Source organism: Elgaria multicarinata, chromosome 4, assembly GCF_023053635.1.
Source record: "Elgaria multicarinata webbii isolate HBS135686 ecotype San Diego chromosome 4, rElgMul1.1.pri, whole genome shotgun sequence".
NCBI classification, from domain to species: domain Eukaryota; kingdom Metazoa; phylum Chordata; class Lepidosauria; order Squamata; family Anguidae; genus Elgaria; species Elgaria multicarinata.
This window is the reverse complement of record NC_086174.1, coordinates 141,639,409-141,655,728: the sequence shown is the minus strand read 5'-3', so window position 1 is coordinate 141,655,728 and position 16,320 is coordinate 141,639,409. Positions and strand designations below refer to the sequence as shown.

General features: G+C 42.9%; 1 protein-coding gene across 1 annotated transcript in view; it reads left to right on the top strand.

Annotated features, from left to right (window-relative positions):
- The window catches only part of HAO1 (hydroxyacid oxidase 1), a 34,035-nt gene that overhangs the window by 8,109 nt on the left and 9,606 nt on the right, over positions 1 to 16,320 (top strand). The window contains exons 3-5 of the mRNA XM_063125313.1: positions 7,257 to 7,512; positions 8,483 to 8,658; positions 14,728 to 14,819. Of these exons, the coding sequence (XP_062981383.1) occupies positions 7,257 to 7,512; positions 8,483 to 8,658; positions 14,728 to 14,819 (524 nt within the window). The remainder of the gene's footprint in view (positions 1 to 7,256; positions 7,513 to 8,482; positions 8,659 to 14,727; positions 14,820 to 16,320) is intronic.

Below are 16,320 nucleotides of genomic sequence, written 5' to 3'. Positions count from 1 at the left end.
CACTTAGTCATCAGTAAGGCCTGAATTTCTGTATTTTTATTTGGCATGTTACACGGTACTTCCCTTGGAAAGAAATTAAAGGATATTATTTCATAGCAATTAAGGCCCATTGGCTAATTTCCCACTGCCCACTTCTATTTGTTGATGTTTCACATGAACGATGATGGATAATGGATAATGTACAGAGAAGTGTGTGGAGTTCACGTACAATTAATACTGCAGATAAATGGAATAGTTTAGTTCTGTGCTGGAATAATAATTGTTGTCATATAAGGTTGGATAGAATCTTAGAAGAGGATGACAATTCTGGTTCTTTTTCATAACAGATTTGATTGTCTTTGTTAGAAAAGGAATGGGGGGTGTTGTTTGTAAAATAGCAGTGTGATGCACATACACACACACACACCAGTGGCAGCTGATGCTCCCCCAAAGCATCACTGCTCTAAATTCTCCACATCTGAACTGTCTAACTCGGTTTACTCCCTGTGGCTCAGGGTGGATTTTTCACGCTAATGATCCTACTGTGAGCGCTGCAGAGGGCTTCAAAGAGGTAATCTGAGAAATTCTCACTTCAGGACATTGGTTATTTTAAGCAGGCAAAAGCTTCTGAATGTACTTCCCTTTCAACATACCGATAGCATCATTCTGATGCTATCACTAACATTAAAAACAGAGAGACGTAAATCAGCAGAGATATAAAATGTGTTGGTTATGAGGAAATAACCAACGGCTCCCCCCTCCCCTGTCCATTTCTTTGACTCCCACAGACCTAGAAGACAACATGACTCCAAAGAGCCCGCTGCCAACCCTGGCCTTGCACAATCCCAAGGTTACTCAGTCATGTTCACTGAGCTCGCTGTCCTCATTTCGCTACTTCAACCACAGGAATCCGTTTCGAAACCCTCAACCCCTTTTTGGACCCCTTTGTTTGATCCACAGGAATTTTGAGTGCCTGACGAGCTAGTTCCCTCTGGTGGTCAACCGAAGTCACAGTACTACCGTTGTAAAATTGCAATTGTAATGACTGATGCTTTAGCAGAAGTGAACAAATCTTCTAGGAAGCCTGCATGAATGTTATGTTCAGTACTGGTTCCATGGGTTTGAGGGCCCTTGGATAAGATATCCTCAGTGGGCTCCTTTCCCTCATTAAGTCTACCTTCCCAACATCATTATCACCAGCTGTTTCTTGCTCCTCTTCTTTACCATCATTGCTAATGCTTGCTTGCCAAGCAGAGAGACGGTACTTAGGTAAGCAGTGGCATGTACTGCTCTTCACCACCACTTTGTCTGGGCCACAGCAAGAATATGCAGGTTGCAAAGGTGCAGAGGAGGAACAAATCCAGGAAGCTCTTCTCAGTGGGCCTCTGCTCGGATCTGAGCCCTCAGGAGGCGCCCAGAGATAGCTGCCTTTTACTTTGGTCCTAGTTATGTTGTTATCAGCCACAAGGCAATGAGGGACAGGGCCTTTTCGGTGGTGGCCCCCAGACTATGGAATGATCTCCCTGATGAGGCTCGCCTGGCACCAACGCTGCTATCTTTCTGGCTCCAGGTTAAGACTTTCCTCTTTGCCCAGGCATATGGTGGCACATCTTAATCACCCACATGTTTAGTTTTTTTAATGGTTTTTATTGTTTTATGTGTGTATGTTCTATGTTTTAAAATTTTAAATTTTGTATACTCGTTTTAATCTTAATTTTAGAATTTCTCTAAACCGCCCAGAGAGCCCTGGTTATGGGAGCGGTATATAAATGCAATAAAGAAATAAATAATAAATAAATAAGGTGAATGGGGTATGACATATATTTGTCCTTGATATATATTTGTAGACAGAACAATTGGAAAAATCACAAGTGCAGTTGTACTGGTACAGGCCCTCATCTTTCGAGAAGTGGGAAGTTCTGGAGGCAGCAATGCAGTGTCGAATTTCCTTTGCATGAGAGAGCACAGAAGCACTATGGCATGAGAGAGCAGATGTTTTGCAGGCACAAGGTTCCAGGTTCAGTCCTTGGCATCCCTGGGTAGGGTTAGGAAAGGTTCTTGAAGAAGCCTCTGCCGGTCAGTGTCAACTATACCAGGTTGAATGGGCCAATGGTTTCACTCAGTATAATGTTCCATATATTTATTTCTTAAAACAGGCAGCAAATCCCCAGAGGGAGAGCCATTAGCCACTACACCCCATAGTACTTTGCCTTCACTTAATTCACAGTTCTTCCCCATCTAAACAATCTATCTCCAAAGTGCTGTTTCTCTCTTGCACAAACTCTTGTGTGTGCATATGTGCGCTTGGCTGTGTAAATGCTAGCTGAATGGGCCTTCCATGGCCCTGCTGATAGCATTGCCAGGATTTCTGCAATGCTGATTTTTTTTTACTTGAAAAACATCCCTAGCAGGAGACTCTTCTCTAGCCTGGCAGCCCTTCTTGAACTCCCATGAGACCACATGACCTGACCCTCTCCAATAGGCATTCAGGAGAAACTCCTGGGTTGCAGAAGCTTCTTTGTCAAAAGCTTCTTTGCAAAGAACAAATGGGATTTTGGAGGGTTTAGGAAAAATGCTTTTCTTGCTTGCTCTGTGCTGTTGCAAGGAAGAACAGTTTTTCTAAACCTCTAGAAGCCCCAATTGCTTGTGCTTTGCAAAGAAGCTTCTGCAGCCCTGGAATCTTTCTTGAATGCCTATTGGAAAAGATGAGGTCTCCTGGGAGTTCAGAAAGAGTTTCCATGCTTGAGAAGAGTCCTGGGCTACTGCAAGTGCAGGGAGTGTTTAAAAAATAATAATTAGAACAATCCCTCAGCTACCACCTATACTTAAAACGGTAAGCTGAAATCCTGTCCTCAATTCCAACGAAAAAGTTATTCAAAATTCTCCCCTTCCCAGCCTCTTTTGCCAGAGTTGTCATTTCCCTCCGCCCCCCTCCCAAAATGAAAATGGAAGAATCAAAATGTTCAGCAGAGCACTAGGATCTCAGGGTAAAGGGCCAGAAGTAATGAGCAGCTAATTCTCCACACAGCCCATTCCCAGCCTTCTCTGTCATTGTAAAGTTCACACCATTCCCTTTCCCCAGGATGTTCTTCCAGTCCTAGCATCTTTCTCTGAGAGTAACAGAGATGGGCTGCAATAAAGACATCATCATCATCATCATCATCATCATCATCCCCTCTATTAGTGAACCTGGATGGTCTTGTGCCAATAAGTTTGGAAGCAAAACAGGACCAAACCAAAGTAAGATAGGAGTTACTGTTTACTCAGGGGAATCCTTATTAATGAAAAAGCAAATGAATTTGTAGATGTGTAAATTTTAAAAGACAACAAGCCAAGACAAATATGCCAACCAGGTCCAGTGTGCAGTGAGTTTTGGGAGGTACGGAGTATTGGGGCTTTCAGTTAGAGAAATGTCCAATCTTCTCCTCTTCTTGTACTAACTTTCATTTTCTACTGTTCCTGTGCCCACCAGCCACTGCCTGGTCTCTCTCTTAATTTGACCCTTCTGGGACACATGCTGCAAGTTGAGGTCTGACTGCATCTTGGTTGTGGTGCTATCAGGTGATTCATGACCAGTGCCTCTCCACCACTCCCCTGCTGTGTGTGTATGCTTCCCGTCCTCTCAATCTCCCTACTGTGGAGCAGTTGCTGAAAATGGAAGCCCCATGGTATCTGGGATGCCATACCCGCTGTTCTTTGGTTTGCCCGTCAGGCAGGGTCTACTAGGTGTTGCCCTGATGAATCTAGGGAGCTGCCAACATTGCTGTGCCCCGATATTGTGGCACCAGCACACTCTAGGGCGCTTGCTTTAAGTAGAATGCTCAAAATAGTTGGGGTGCCCACCTACCAGTCCTCCTTCCTTGCTTGCCTTTTCTCTGCCTACATGCTGCCTGGTTCACTGAGAGAGAGACTGGCCAATATGCTCCTATATTGATGTTGCTTGCCTGAAGGAGAGAGACTGGCCATTGTGACCTCATGGTGCTGCTGTGTTGCCTGCCTGAAGGAGAGAGACTGGCCATTGTGACCTCATGCTGCTGCTACTTGCCTGAAGGTGAAACAAACTGGGCAATGCATCCTCCCTTGAAAAAGTGTGCTTTGGTGCCTGGTCCAGACAGGGGGGTTCTTAGTTTTTCTACTTACTCTCCTTATCAATCCTTTCAAAGTCATGGTTCACATCTCCTCAGGGCAAAAGAAATCATTGTCCTCTAATGCATTTTTAGGAGATAGGATGGAGTTAGTTATTCCCTTTGTGAGAAGTGAAAATAAAATGTTAAAATGTTAGCACCTGCACACCCCTACTCAGCACTTCAGGTCCAATTTGAGAAGGAAGTGATGGTAAGGACTGCTAATAAAATCCAAATACTCCTGATAATTAGGATAATTCCAAGCCTGCCAACCAGTGTGTGAATTGTGATTTCTGTATACAGTGGGCTACATGAGAACTCTTGCAAGATTTAGTGTGGGTTCTTTACTGTTTACTCGTTCAGGTCTCAGTCAAAAATTGATAGGGTCTATAAGGATTCTTAGCCTTTCTCTACTGATGAGCTCCTTCGATGGCGTGCGCACATACACATATTTTCAAGCCCTCGTTCTGAGCAGTTACTTAGATAGTGTGGAAAGAGTATTATGTATGATCTATGAAAAATAATTGAGGGTCAAGTAATGCTTAACCCGTATTAGAAATCATTGCTGCAGACAAAAAAGTGCCTATGCCACACACACACACACACACACAGAGGAAGTTGTTAGAAATGACCATGTGTCAGTGGCTCCTCTCACCATGTGGACGTCTCTGGTTGATGGTTCAGAATCTCTGCCCCAGGCAGCCTCCAGGAATGTGTTTTGGGAGGTTTTCCTCCTTGCAGTTGTTAGGAGTGTTGCATGTGCTGAGGGGATTTCAAATGCTCTGCCCCCTGCTTGGAGCCACTACCATGTAGAGGAATTTCCAGAAGGTGTCTATGGGTGTGCTGGAATAGGAGCAACTGGGCATGTTTAGCTGGAGAAGAGAAGATTGAGGGGAGACATGTTAGTACTCTTCAAATACTTAAAAGGTTGTCACACAGAGGAGGGCCAGGATCTCTTCTCGATCCTCCCAGAGTGCAGGACACGGAATAATGGGCTGAAGTTACAGGAAGTCAGATTCTGGCTGGACATCAGGAAAAACTTCCTGACTGTTAGAGCAGTATGACAATGGAATTAGTTACCTAGGGAGGCTGTGGGCTCTCCCACACTAGAGGCCTTCAAGAGGCAGCTGGACAACCATCTGTCAGGTATGCTTTAGGGTGGATTCCTGCATTGAGCAGGGGGTTGGACTCGATGGCCCTATAGGCCCCTTCCAACTCTACTATTCTATGATTCTATATGTTGTATGTAAAGAAACATGCATAGATTTCTCCCCAAAGAAAATAAGTTGCTGGTAGGGGGTACAAGCCCATGATTTAATTTAGGAAATGAATTAGCCATAAAACAGTTCCTATCATTAAGCAGATGTTCCACATGGTGGAGCTCTAATACCTTTAATAGAAAACCGTCATCCTCATCAACTCAAGGGTTATTATAATGACCATCATTTGGGTTAGATAGTTCTGGTTAAGTGGCAGAGTTGTGTGATTTCTGCCCAACAGGGAGATAAGAAGTTCCCGAAAAACTGTAAGTGGGATGGATGAATGACTGGGATAAAAAGGAGGTGAAAATAAATGTGGGGAAAGTCCTACCTCAATGTTCTAATCCCAAATGTCTCTTCACCACATGGAGGCCACTGTGTTTGGCTCTCTGAGCAGGGACTGCGATGCTGCAAATGTGCTTACCATGTGGATGGTTGCAATTGTGAGGCAGATTCCTTTGAAGATGTGTACTCTTTGGATCATGTTGGTTAATGAAAGTAAAAACTTTCTACCTCCACACAGAAGATGCTCAGGGAGCAAGAGCATAAAGCATTTTTCTGCCAGAAACATGATGGGCATCCACAGGATCTGGATGGATATCTGAGTACCTTGTCCATCTTGCCCAGTAGGGGTAGCCCTAGGTCAGGGACGATGGCATTCTGTAGTGAAACTTTGGCTTCGCTACCTAACAAATCCTAGCTGCTTTTGGTGGGACAGTGACTACATATAAGAGTGGAGTTTTGTGTGAAAGGACTTGTGAGCTTGGTTCTGATACTGTTTTTAAAAAACCCACCCTGTTCCTTAATTCTTAGTGTTATGTCTATCTGAGCCCGTTTTGCACTTGGTGCTCTAGGTTGCAGTCAAAAACAAAGCAGATCCCACTAGTCTGAAGCCTGCCCCCTTGTGCCCTGAATTGTCCCTGGAAGATGCAAGGAAGCCTGTTAGACTGATCATGTGGTCCAGAAATCTGCCTTCTCCTGGAAGTGGGATTTTATGCGTTTGGTTAACAGTTTTCTCGTGCATGGGCAGAGTTGATAAACTTACTTCTGTGTATAGTGGAGGACTAGAATTTTGCCAAGACGTTGAAGGTGCTCTGACATGGATGTAATAGGACCCATCCTTGTGTGCCTTCAGCTTATATATATTTGCAGGCAAGGCAAAGTATGGACAGGAGCAGGACTAGCGTAGCATCACGCCATGGCAAAGCCAAATCTTCCAATTTATTCCATGAAGCCGTGGAGGTGTTCAGTTTGTAGCTCCATTGCTAGTCAACCTTGCAGAAAATATTAAGGCTGACTTAAACAGACCAGCATAAATATTTAAAAGGGCTTCCCCCACTTTTTAATTTCTTTTATAGGGGAGTATCAATTACTAGAGTAAAGTCATGGGCTTCCCTTATTTATGATTCCATGGCCACCTTGTATTGACAGTAGCAGTTTCTATTTACAAGGAAAGTTTTGATGAATGCTTATAACTGCTGAAATCAAGGCAAGGCCAACTGAAAACCGCTCTGCCAGTACAAAGACAGTAACACTTTTAATTGCTATATACACACAGAATGGCGTAATTGAAAAGTTCAGGGGATATATCTTTTTTCCAGCTTTTAAAAGAAACTTAGGTACACAGGAAGCTGCCTTATACTGAGTCCGAACCTTGGTCCATCTAGCCCAGTAATGTCAACACTGGCTGGCAGCAATGGCTCTCCAGGGTTTCAGCCTAGATTTTTTTCATTCCTACCTGGAAAAGCTGGGGATTGAATTTGGGACTTTCTGCACTCAAGGCAGGGGCTCTACCATTGATCCACAGTGGTAGCTCTCTGCTGATTCTGTATCTGGTTCTCTGCTGGGGTCCTGTGTTTAGTTTGCAGGAGCTAATTTAATCTCTGCACTTCAGCTTGCAGATCAATGGGAACGGGGATGATGCTGAGTTCATGGTCGACGTCGTCTATAGAAGAAGTCGCTCAGGCAGCTCCAAAGGCAATTCGTTGGTTGCAGCTGTATATCTATAAGGACCGTGAGGTCACCAGGTCCTTAGTGCAGCGTGCAGAGAAAACTGGCTACAAAGGCATTTTTGTGACTGTGGACACACCATTTCTTGGGAAACGCCTGGATGACGTACGCAACAAGTTTCAGCTCCCTTCGCATCTCAGGTATTTATGGGCATTGGTCATTTTTCACTATTTTTCAGTAGTTCTGCTCTAATCCCACACCTAAACACCATGGAGATGCAATAGGCCACTCAGTATGGCTTTGTTTACTTTCCCCCGCTGCCACCAATCTTCTCTGCTAAAAGTAGGTGACAACCAAAAATATCCAGGAAAGGATGACTTTACATTAAAGCATATAAAGAGGTTTTGTTTTTTTAAAAACCAGTTTCAAACAGGTAGTTTGTAAGATGGCAATCTTACAAACTATCCTTAATGACTCAAACTCCTTAAAACTGTGCCTCCACTGTGGTTGTGGAGTGATTCCTTTAAGAATGATGGATCTTGGGTTCCCTCTGTCAGCCATGAAACCTTTGAATTGCTAGCCATGAGAGATGGCTCTAAGGCAGCGGTGTTTCAGCCCAAGGGGGTCAAAGGCAAAAAGCATGGGGCAAAATAAAATAAAAATACCAGTACATTTTTGCTTCAGGGTGTAATCCTATGCATGTTTCTACAGAAAAAAAGTCCTACATCTCCCAGCTTTACACATGTGCTGGATTGTTTGGCAAACGTGCTAACCTGGTTGCTAAGAAGTTTAAAGGAGACTCTGTCTTTATTCATATTTAAAAACTATGACCTGGACACCCATGTATCTACTGCATATTAATATTCCATAAGAATTAACAATAATTATATATAATAATAATAATAATAATAATAATAATAATAATAATAATAATATATGATCCAGTGTTATCTCTGAGGAATATACACAAAAGGGTGTCTTGTATCCCCTTCTACCTTGCAGAGTTGGAGCTGCCACAGATTATATATAAAAACTGGCTTTTTTAGGCATTCATGAGCGTTGCTTTTTGGGTGGGATGGGGAAATTAAAGCTATGTTCAGTTTAAAATTAATACTGTCTTGTCCAGCTGAGTTCTCTTAAAGGGTTTTGTTTTCCTCCCCTAAACTTTAGAATGAAAAATTTTGAAACAAATGACCTGGCGTTTTCATCCGAGAAAGGCTATGGCGAAAACAGTGGCCTCTCTGTTTATGTAGCGGAGGCAATTGACCCATCGATCAACTGGGAGGATTTGAAGTGGCTGAGAGGACTGACATCACTGCCTATTGTCGCTAAAGGCATCCTCAGAGGTTTGTTCAACTGCAGTTAGAAGTGTAACTGCTGAGGCCTATTGGAGGAGGCTTATTTAGAACTGGGACGCAGAGCCTCAGGCCTGGGGGGCGCGGATCCAACCCTCCTGGGGTCGCAAACTGGCCTTTATGCCATGTGGTAGTTTTCTTGCTTTTGTGCAGTTCCCCCTCCCCATTTTAAAAGGTTGAAATGCCTCTCTCAAGATTCCGTTACTGGCAGCAAGAGCTTGAAATTAAAATAAGCTGGTATTTTTGGCCACTCCCCTTTTGTCTCAGGCCCCACCCACCTTGGAATGTGGCCCTCTAGAGCTTCTCCAAAATGGGATTTGGCACCTTTCATTGAAAGCGGTTCTGCTCTCTTGCCGTAGAAGGTCACAAGACAATGCAGAGGTGATTTTTGATGGCAAACAGAAGCTAGTGTGTATTTGCACCATGTTCTTTTTCTATCTAATTGCATTAGATCCTTCCCATGGGCTCTGTTGTCAGAAGGCATCTGCTACTTCCACTTTGTGTCCCCCACGCTTCTTGGCTCAAAATACCTCCATTTTGTTTGGAAAGGGTAGCTAGCAAAGATCTAGCAAGCCAGGACAACATGCACTTGAGGTTTCCTACCAAAACACTCCATTATAACTTCCCCTCAGCATTCCTGACCATTGGGCATGCTGTCTGGGGCCGAAGGGAGTTTATTTATTTGATAGGTTTATATACAGCTGACTATATATATATATTTTTTTAAAAATCTCTGGTTTTAACCACTTGGAGGGAACCAGGTTGGTTGCTCTGTTGAAATGGATTTACTCCACACTGTAAATGCTGGTGTGGGAATTCCCAAAACATTAATGCCTCACCTTCCTCCTGTTCCTAATCCAGTCAAAGCAATATTTGATCACCAATGGCTCAGAGCTCTGAGATTTCGGATGTGCTCTATCAGAAGTGCTTTAAATATGACTGAAAGCTCAGACCCGCTTCCTTTATTAAGCAGGAAGAGATTATAGTCTTTCTTTTGTTCACCTGAAAATCAATATTCTAGAACAAGACTACTCTACTGATTATACCACTTCAAGGCTGGCATTCTATACCTGCTTACCTGGGAACTCAATGGGACCTACATCTGAGTAGACATATATAGCGTAGCCCTGTAACTGTTTGAGATTCCTTGAACTGAGTGTGTCTTCTAAAGGTTTCCCATCTGTCCTCCATAGGTTGCTGGCAGACGCTCTGCCTGATTAAGTTTTCAGAGCTCCCATCTGGATGCCTGTTTTTGCATCTCTAGACCCCTGAATTCTAGGCGATTCTAGAAGAGGTCTTGCTGGAATGAACGTAGCCAGACCGTGTCAGGAATCTTCGCTTTGGGTGCCCTTCCCCCCGCCCCCCAATACTCCCACTTCTAGTATACTCCACCCAGCATAGCCTTGGTATGGCCGAGGAAAGTCCCTTTTTGCTGGTTTGCCTGCGGGGATCTACACTACTGCTTTTGAAGCGCTTTAATACAGGTTTTGAAACCTGTATATGGAGTGTGTCCTGGGCCCCAACAGTTGTCAAAACTGTTATAAAGCGCTTTAAAGCAGTAGTGTAGATCCCCCCTTGGATTCATGTGAAGGATTCCTGTTCTGGTGTTTTGGATGGAGCATAAACCCTAACTCTCTCTCCTGCCGGCCTTTCATTGTCACTTCTTCAGCCACCTCAGTTTCTCCACCAAATGCCAAAACTTCACCTTGCAGCCTCTTTGGCTTGCTGCTCTGTCACTTCTCCCCCTCCCATCTCTGGGACAGCCTTCACCATTAACTAATGGACTGCCTTTTGTTTTCTTTTCTTAATAAAGCCCCTTTCCTTGAAAGGCTGTGTTTGGGTCTGTGCTGCTTCCTCCCAAGTACCTTAGAAGGGCCCTCTGCTATCTGGACTCTGGACTGTTCTCCTATCTATTTGGGCTAGTTTCTGAGCCAGCTCTACTGGCAGAGAGCAGCCTGTCCCTTGTCAGAACCGATCTAGACCCACAGTGGGGAAAATTCCACCCAGCACGTGAACTAAATCTCCCGACCCCCCACCCCCGGCGAGTTGTCCGTACTTCAGAAAAAGAAATGTACAGTTTTTGTTAAATCTGGTCTGTCTGTGTCTCACAGATTGTCGGGCGTCTTTTGTTCCATTGTCTACTCCTTGATGGAATCAGATTGTTTTACCAGAATTTCATTCTACTTGTGCTAATGTGCACATGTACATTATTTAATGTGAATTAGCACTAATGTGCATTAGTTCAAATCTGCTCCAAAAGTGAAAAACTGGTCCACTGGTCCATAGAACCTCTGTGTCTCTGAAATAGGGTGACCATATGACCAAATTTGCCCAGATTTGCCCGGGTTTTTGATGACAGATCCGGGAGGGGGAGAGGAAATCCGGATTCCCCCCCGCCCCAAAGAACAGCTCTAATGGGAATTAACAAAAATGCTTATAACTCTGTCATTTTTTTAAGATAAAGACATAAAACTTGGCACAATGGTAGCTCTTAGGAAGGGCTTTAGTCATACCAAATTTGAAACAGATCCGTTCATCCATTGGTTTTTTAGGAATTTTTTAAAAATTGAAGTTTTAAAATTATTATTTTTAAAATCATCATTTTTAAAGATAAAGAGATGAAACTTTGTACCATGATAGGATTTACGTAGAGCTTTAGCACACCAAATTTGAAACAGATCTGGGGCCAGTAGCAAACCCTGTTAACAACAACAGCAGCTTGCAATGAGTGAAGATACAGTCAGAGAAGATATTTGAGGGAAGGGGAGAATGTAACACACAGAGTATAGCAAAAGCTTCAAAGTACAGCAAAACCTACAAAAGTAGGAGTGAGTGAAATTAATTTCAGATACATTGAATCTCTCACTTGTTCTTTATTTCAGTGATTTTAACATTAAGATGTTATGTAGAACAGATTTGTCTTAAATGTGTGCTGTAAAATCAGACATGTGACCAAGGCTATGTTCGGGTGGGCACGCCCCCTTGGTGCTGGACACGCCCCCTTGGGGGCGACCATGTTGTCCTCCTTTTTGGTTTCCAAAATATGGTCACCCTACTCTGAAAAAGCCAGTCTGTTGCGGAAGGTGGAGGTCGGATTCATAGAAATCAGAACTCATTTCAGTCCGTTGTGGATCTCTCTGACATCCATGTTCAGGAAGGCTTTGTGACCTTGAACACAGAGTAGTGTGCACACGTGCTTAGAGACATGCGACCTGAGCAAGCATGGTATCAGCTCTGAGATGTTTATAGCTGTTTTCCTAAATGGTTTGATGGATTAAAAAAAAGGCCAAATGGAATAAAATGACATTGTAAACATAGGCTGTGGCTAGACCTACCAAGTCTAGTGCGACGGAGGGGGGAGGATCTCGCGATATGGTTATCGTGAGATCTCCCCCTCTGTCTACACCTGGCGCACAACATCCTAGGAGGAAGAGGACGTCGCACCCGCCATTTTGTTATTTTTTTTAAAAGGAGAAGGAGCACACGAGCGCTCAAACGCCAAACATGAGGTGGTGTGTTTTTTTAAAAAAATCCCACTCCCCTCACCCACCCCCGATGGGCACAGAGCTCCTGTGCCACATGCCCAGGTCCTGACTCTTCGTGGTTACTCACGAGGAGCCGGGACAACCTGTGATGCCTGGCCACACGTTCCATGGTCTCGGGATCATCCCGGGACCATTGAAAAAGCAGGCTGAAAGGGTAGGGCGATGTCCCAGGTCAAGGGAGGGATCATCCCTCCCTGCTCCCGGGATCCCCTGTGCATCATGTGTGAACGCACAGGGACGATCCCAGGGCATTCCCTGGGATATCGCCCTGTCTAACCATGCCCATAATATGTATTTTTAAAAAATCTAAATATCCAAGCTACACAATAACCGGTCCAAAATAAATAAATAAATAAATAAATAAATAATAAGTAAATAAATAAATAAAAAGGACAGGGCTTTTTTTGCAGAAAGCCACCTGTGAAATGCCTATTTGTTAAAGAGGTACCAAAGGCTGGACCAGGGAAGGAGCAAAATGTTGATATAAATGGCAGTTGTGCCTCCTTGGCTTTAAAGATGCAAACTGAGTAGTAAATGAACGTTTTACCAGCCTCATTGTCACTCTCAGTATTGGAAAGTGTAAAAAAAAAAAACACCAGTCAAGAGCTCATATAGATGTATTCAGGAAATTTCAGTGCCCCAAGGAAGAGGACTATTTATAGGCAGAAGGCATTGAGCAGCAGTTTTGGTTTCCCCCACTAACAGATTTTCTGCAGTAAGAAAAAAGATGGAAGCTGTGGGAAAACACGGGAGGGATATGAGTTGAAGGATGTCCTCACCTGGACCCCCTGTAAAATCCTGTGAATGAGACAGGCTGATAGCAGTATAATTAGCCTCATTTGGAACCATTCCAGATAGATGGGGGGGGGAAATGGATTTGCCCACCAACAATATAGGCTGTCTCTACACAATCAATTTAGTGCATGCTCATGATTGTCCACTCACGGATGTTTGCGGGTCCCTTACATTAAGTCATTAACTTTCAGGATGTCTCTTGTGCTTTCCCCCAGTAAATCTGTTCTTAAAAGAAAACACCCCTGGATATCTCGATTCTTCTGAAATATTGCAGGATTTCCTAATGTGTGCGGCCAAAGTTGCACTACAAAGCACTCACTAGAGAGGGCGATGTCCCATTCAAGTATATGAGCACCAAGAAGAGGGGAAGTTTTCAATTACAAACCACATAGTCAGCAATTCAAACCACATGGTCTCCCTTCTCTTCCCATATAATACAGCCCATTACAAAAAAAGCAGGAAGCATAAAGCCCTAGTAAGGCAACATGATTTAAAGAAAGCCTGGGTAGAGACACCCATGGTTTTCCTTGTTCTAAAGTATTTTGAGATGGCTTGATCATTGCAAAAGTCCTGCTCCTAATAGATGAAAAATACTGGAACTGGATTGTTGATATGGATTAATGCAGGTGCCTGCAGTTTTGGACTCTCCTTCGGGATGTGGGCTGTCATGATGAGTGCCTGGACTTAAAAAAAATTCAGCGTACCACTGTGTGTGTGCTGTGTTAAACACACACATGCATATAACACAGAGCCTATTCAGGCAATACACATGCATAGCAAAAATGTTCCCTGTTATCCCTTTTTTAAAAACCAGGAACAGCGTGGTCTTCAGCAGTTTCATGCTTCAATATAGCCTTCCCCAACCTGGTCCCCTCCAGATGTTTTGGGTTACAATTCCCAGAATTCTTGATCAGTAGCCATGGGGGCTGATGGGAGTAGAAGTCCAAACAAGCTGCTTCAATGCATTGAAAGGGATGCTTTGTTTTATAGCATGATATCACTCTTTCTAAAGGGTTATGGTTTGTTTTTTGAGAGGGATGGGTGGGTGGGGGCAGGCTAGAGTACATCTCCTTGCCTGAAATGAAATATAAGGTTACCTTAACACTGGCTAAGGTTTGGCCCAGACTGCTATAATAAATACATAGGAAATTTCATTCTTTTTAAAGCAGATTTAAGAACTGACATTGGCTTGCAACTAAAGTTGAGAGCAGATGTGATAGGATATGGGTATGTTTGAACTTGCTCCACGCACTGTATGTACAGACCCATGCATTCTTCTCTGGATTGCATATGATCTATGGAATTACAAGGCCTCTTTCTTTCTCTGTAATTAATCCAAAGCCATTCGAACATCATGAAGTGATTAGATTAAGTGCACGGATGATTGCAGTTACCATTAATTTGTGTCTGCAATAAATCTCTCCACCAAAGAGCTGGTTTCGATGGAGATGTGAACCATGGGATGGATGCTTATCAGCTCTTCCAAGGAGGGTCTTATTTAGAGCAATGCATGATACCCTTGACTTGGGAGACAATCAAACTATTAACTTTCACTTGGTTCTAGGTGTCACTATTTAACATAGCCCTGAATAGCACTCCTTATGTAACCTCCTTCTGAAAAGCTGGTCTCCATTCCGTGTGTCAATTGAAGATTTTTACGGATGTTTCCACAATGACAGCTGCAACTTGTAAAGGCCCAATGCTTGTTTTTCTCCCCCAGCTGACGATGCTAGAGAAGCCATGAAGCGTGGTGTAAATGGAATCTTGGTGTCTAATCACGGCGCGCGCCAGTTGGACGGGGTTCCAGCCACTGTAAGTACTGGAGGAACGATTTAGAGTTGGTCATGGAGACTGACAATTATTTAAATACAGCAATGGCAATTAAGCCATTTTTATTTTACTAAAGCGAGAAAATATGTGTGGCTTTCAAGGGTGCTTTAGTGCTCACATTATAGATGTGTAACTAGCCTATGTTTTTTGGAAAACCAGCTGAAAGCAGAAACATTTGCTGTGTTGTGTTGGCTTTTGTTCTCTGGGCATTTTTCTTATAACTGCAGAAATTTCTCTTTATTTATTTATTATTTATTTATTTAAAACATTTATATCCTGCCCTATATCATTAAGATCTCAGAGCGGCGTACAGATAAAAACATATAGTATAAAACAAATATACACAGTTAAAAACATTAAACCATGATCCAGGTTAAAACAATATATAATTTAAAAGCAATAAAAGCAGTTAAAACAGTTAAAACAATGTCCCAGTGAGTTTAACCATCAAAGGCTTTGTTAAAAAGCCATGTTTTTACTTGGCATCAAAATGCAATCAATGTTGGCTCCAATTGGGCCTCCAGGGGGAGGGCATTCCACAGTCGGGGTGCCACAACAGAGAAAGCCCTCTCCCTTGTCCCATCATAGCGTATATGTTGCGCTGGTGGGATGCGCAGAAGGGCTCCTCCAACAGATCTGAGGTCTCGGGCAGGCATATATAAGGAGAGGCGCTCTCTCAAGTATCGAGGTCCCAAGCCGTTTAGGGATTTAAACATCATTACCAGCACCTTGAATTCCGACCGGAAGCATATAGGCAGCCGGTGTAGTTCCTTTAGGACTGGTGTTATGTGGTCTCTATAAGATGTACCCGCCAGCAGTCTAGCTGCTGCATTTTATATAAATAAGGATTGTTTCCTGATTAGCTCTTAGCTAATAAAGGGAAATACTATTAAACTTTGGGTATATTTTTTAGCAGTGTTAACCTGAATTATCTTTTTTAATGACATACTAATCCAGTCTGTCTTACTATGCGTCCGTTACAAGGCATAAAGCAGACAGTGTGGCTGGATTTGGTTCAACCTGGCTAAAGATAGCAGAGCTATTTCAAATAGTTTGTGCAGAGGAGATGCAAACATTAATGATAAACACACTAAACCTATCCAGAATCTCGGACCTGATTCCTGTTGATTCTTTAATATTCATACTGCTTTGCTTTTGAAAAATTGAGATTTGATTAGCTCCTATAAAATGCTTTCAAGCACAGTCTTTTATTTATTTATTTATTTATTAAATTTATATACCACCCCATAGCCGAAACTCTCTGGGCGGTTTACAAAAGTTAAAAACAGTGAATATTAAAAGGTATACAAAATTTTAAACCATCAAAAATATAAAAACAACAGTATGAAACAACAGTATCCATTTAAACAACAACAGTTCTGGGATCCATTAAAAAAAAAACTTAGCATATGTTGCTAAATACTGTTAAATGCCTGGGAGAAGAGAGGGGGAAAAACAGCATTCAATGTACAATTTAAAACTA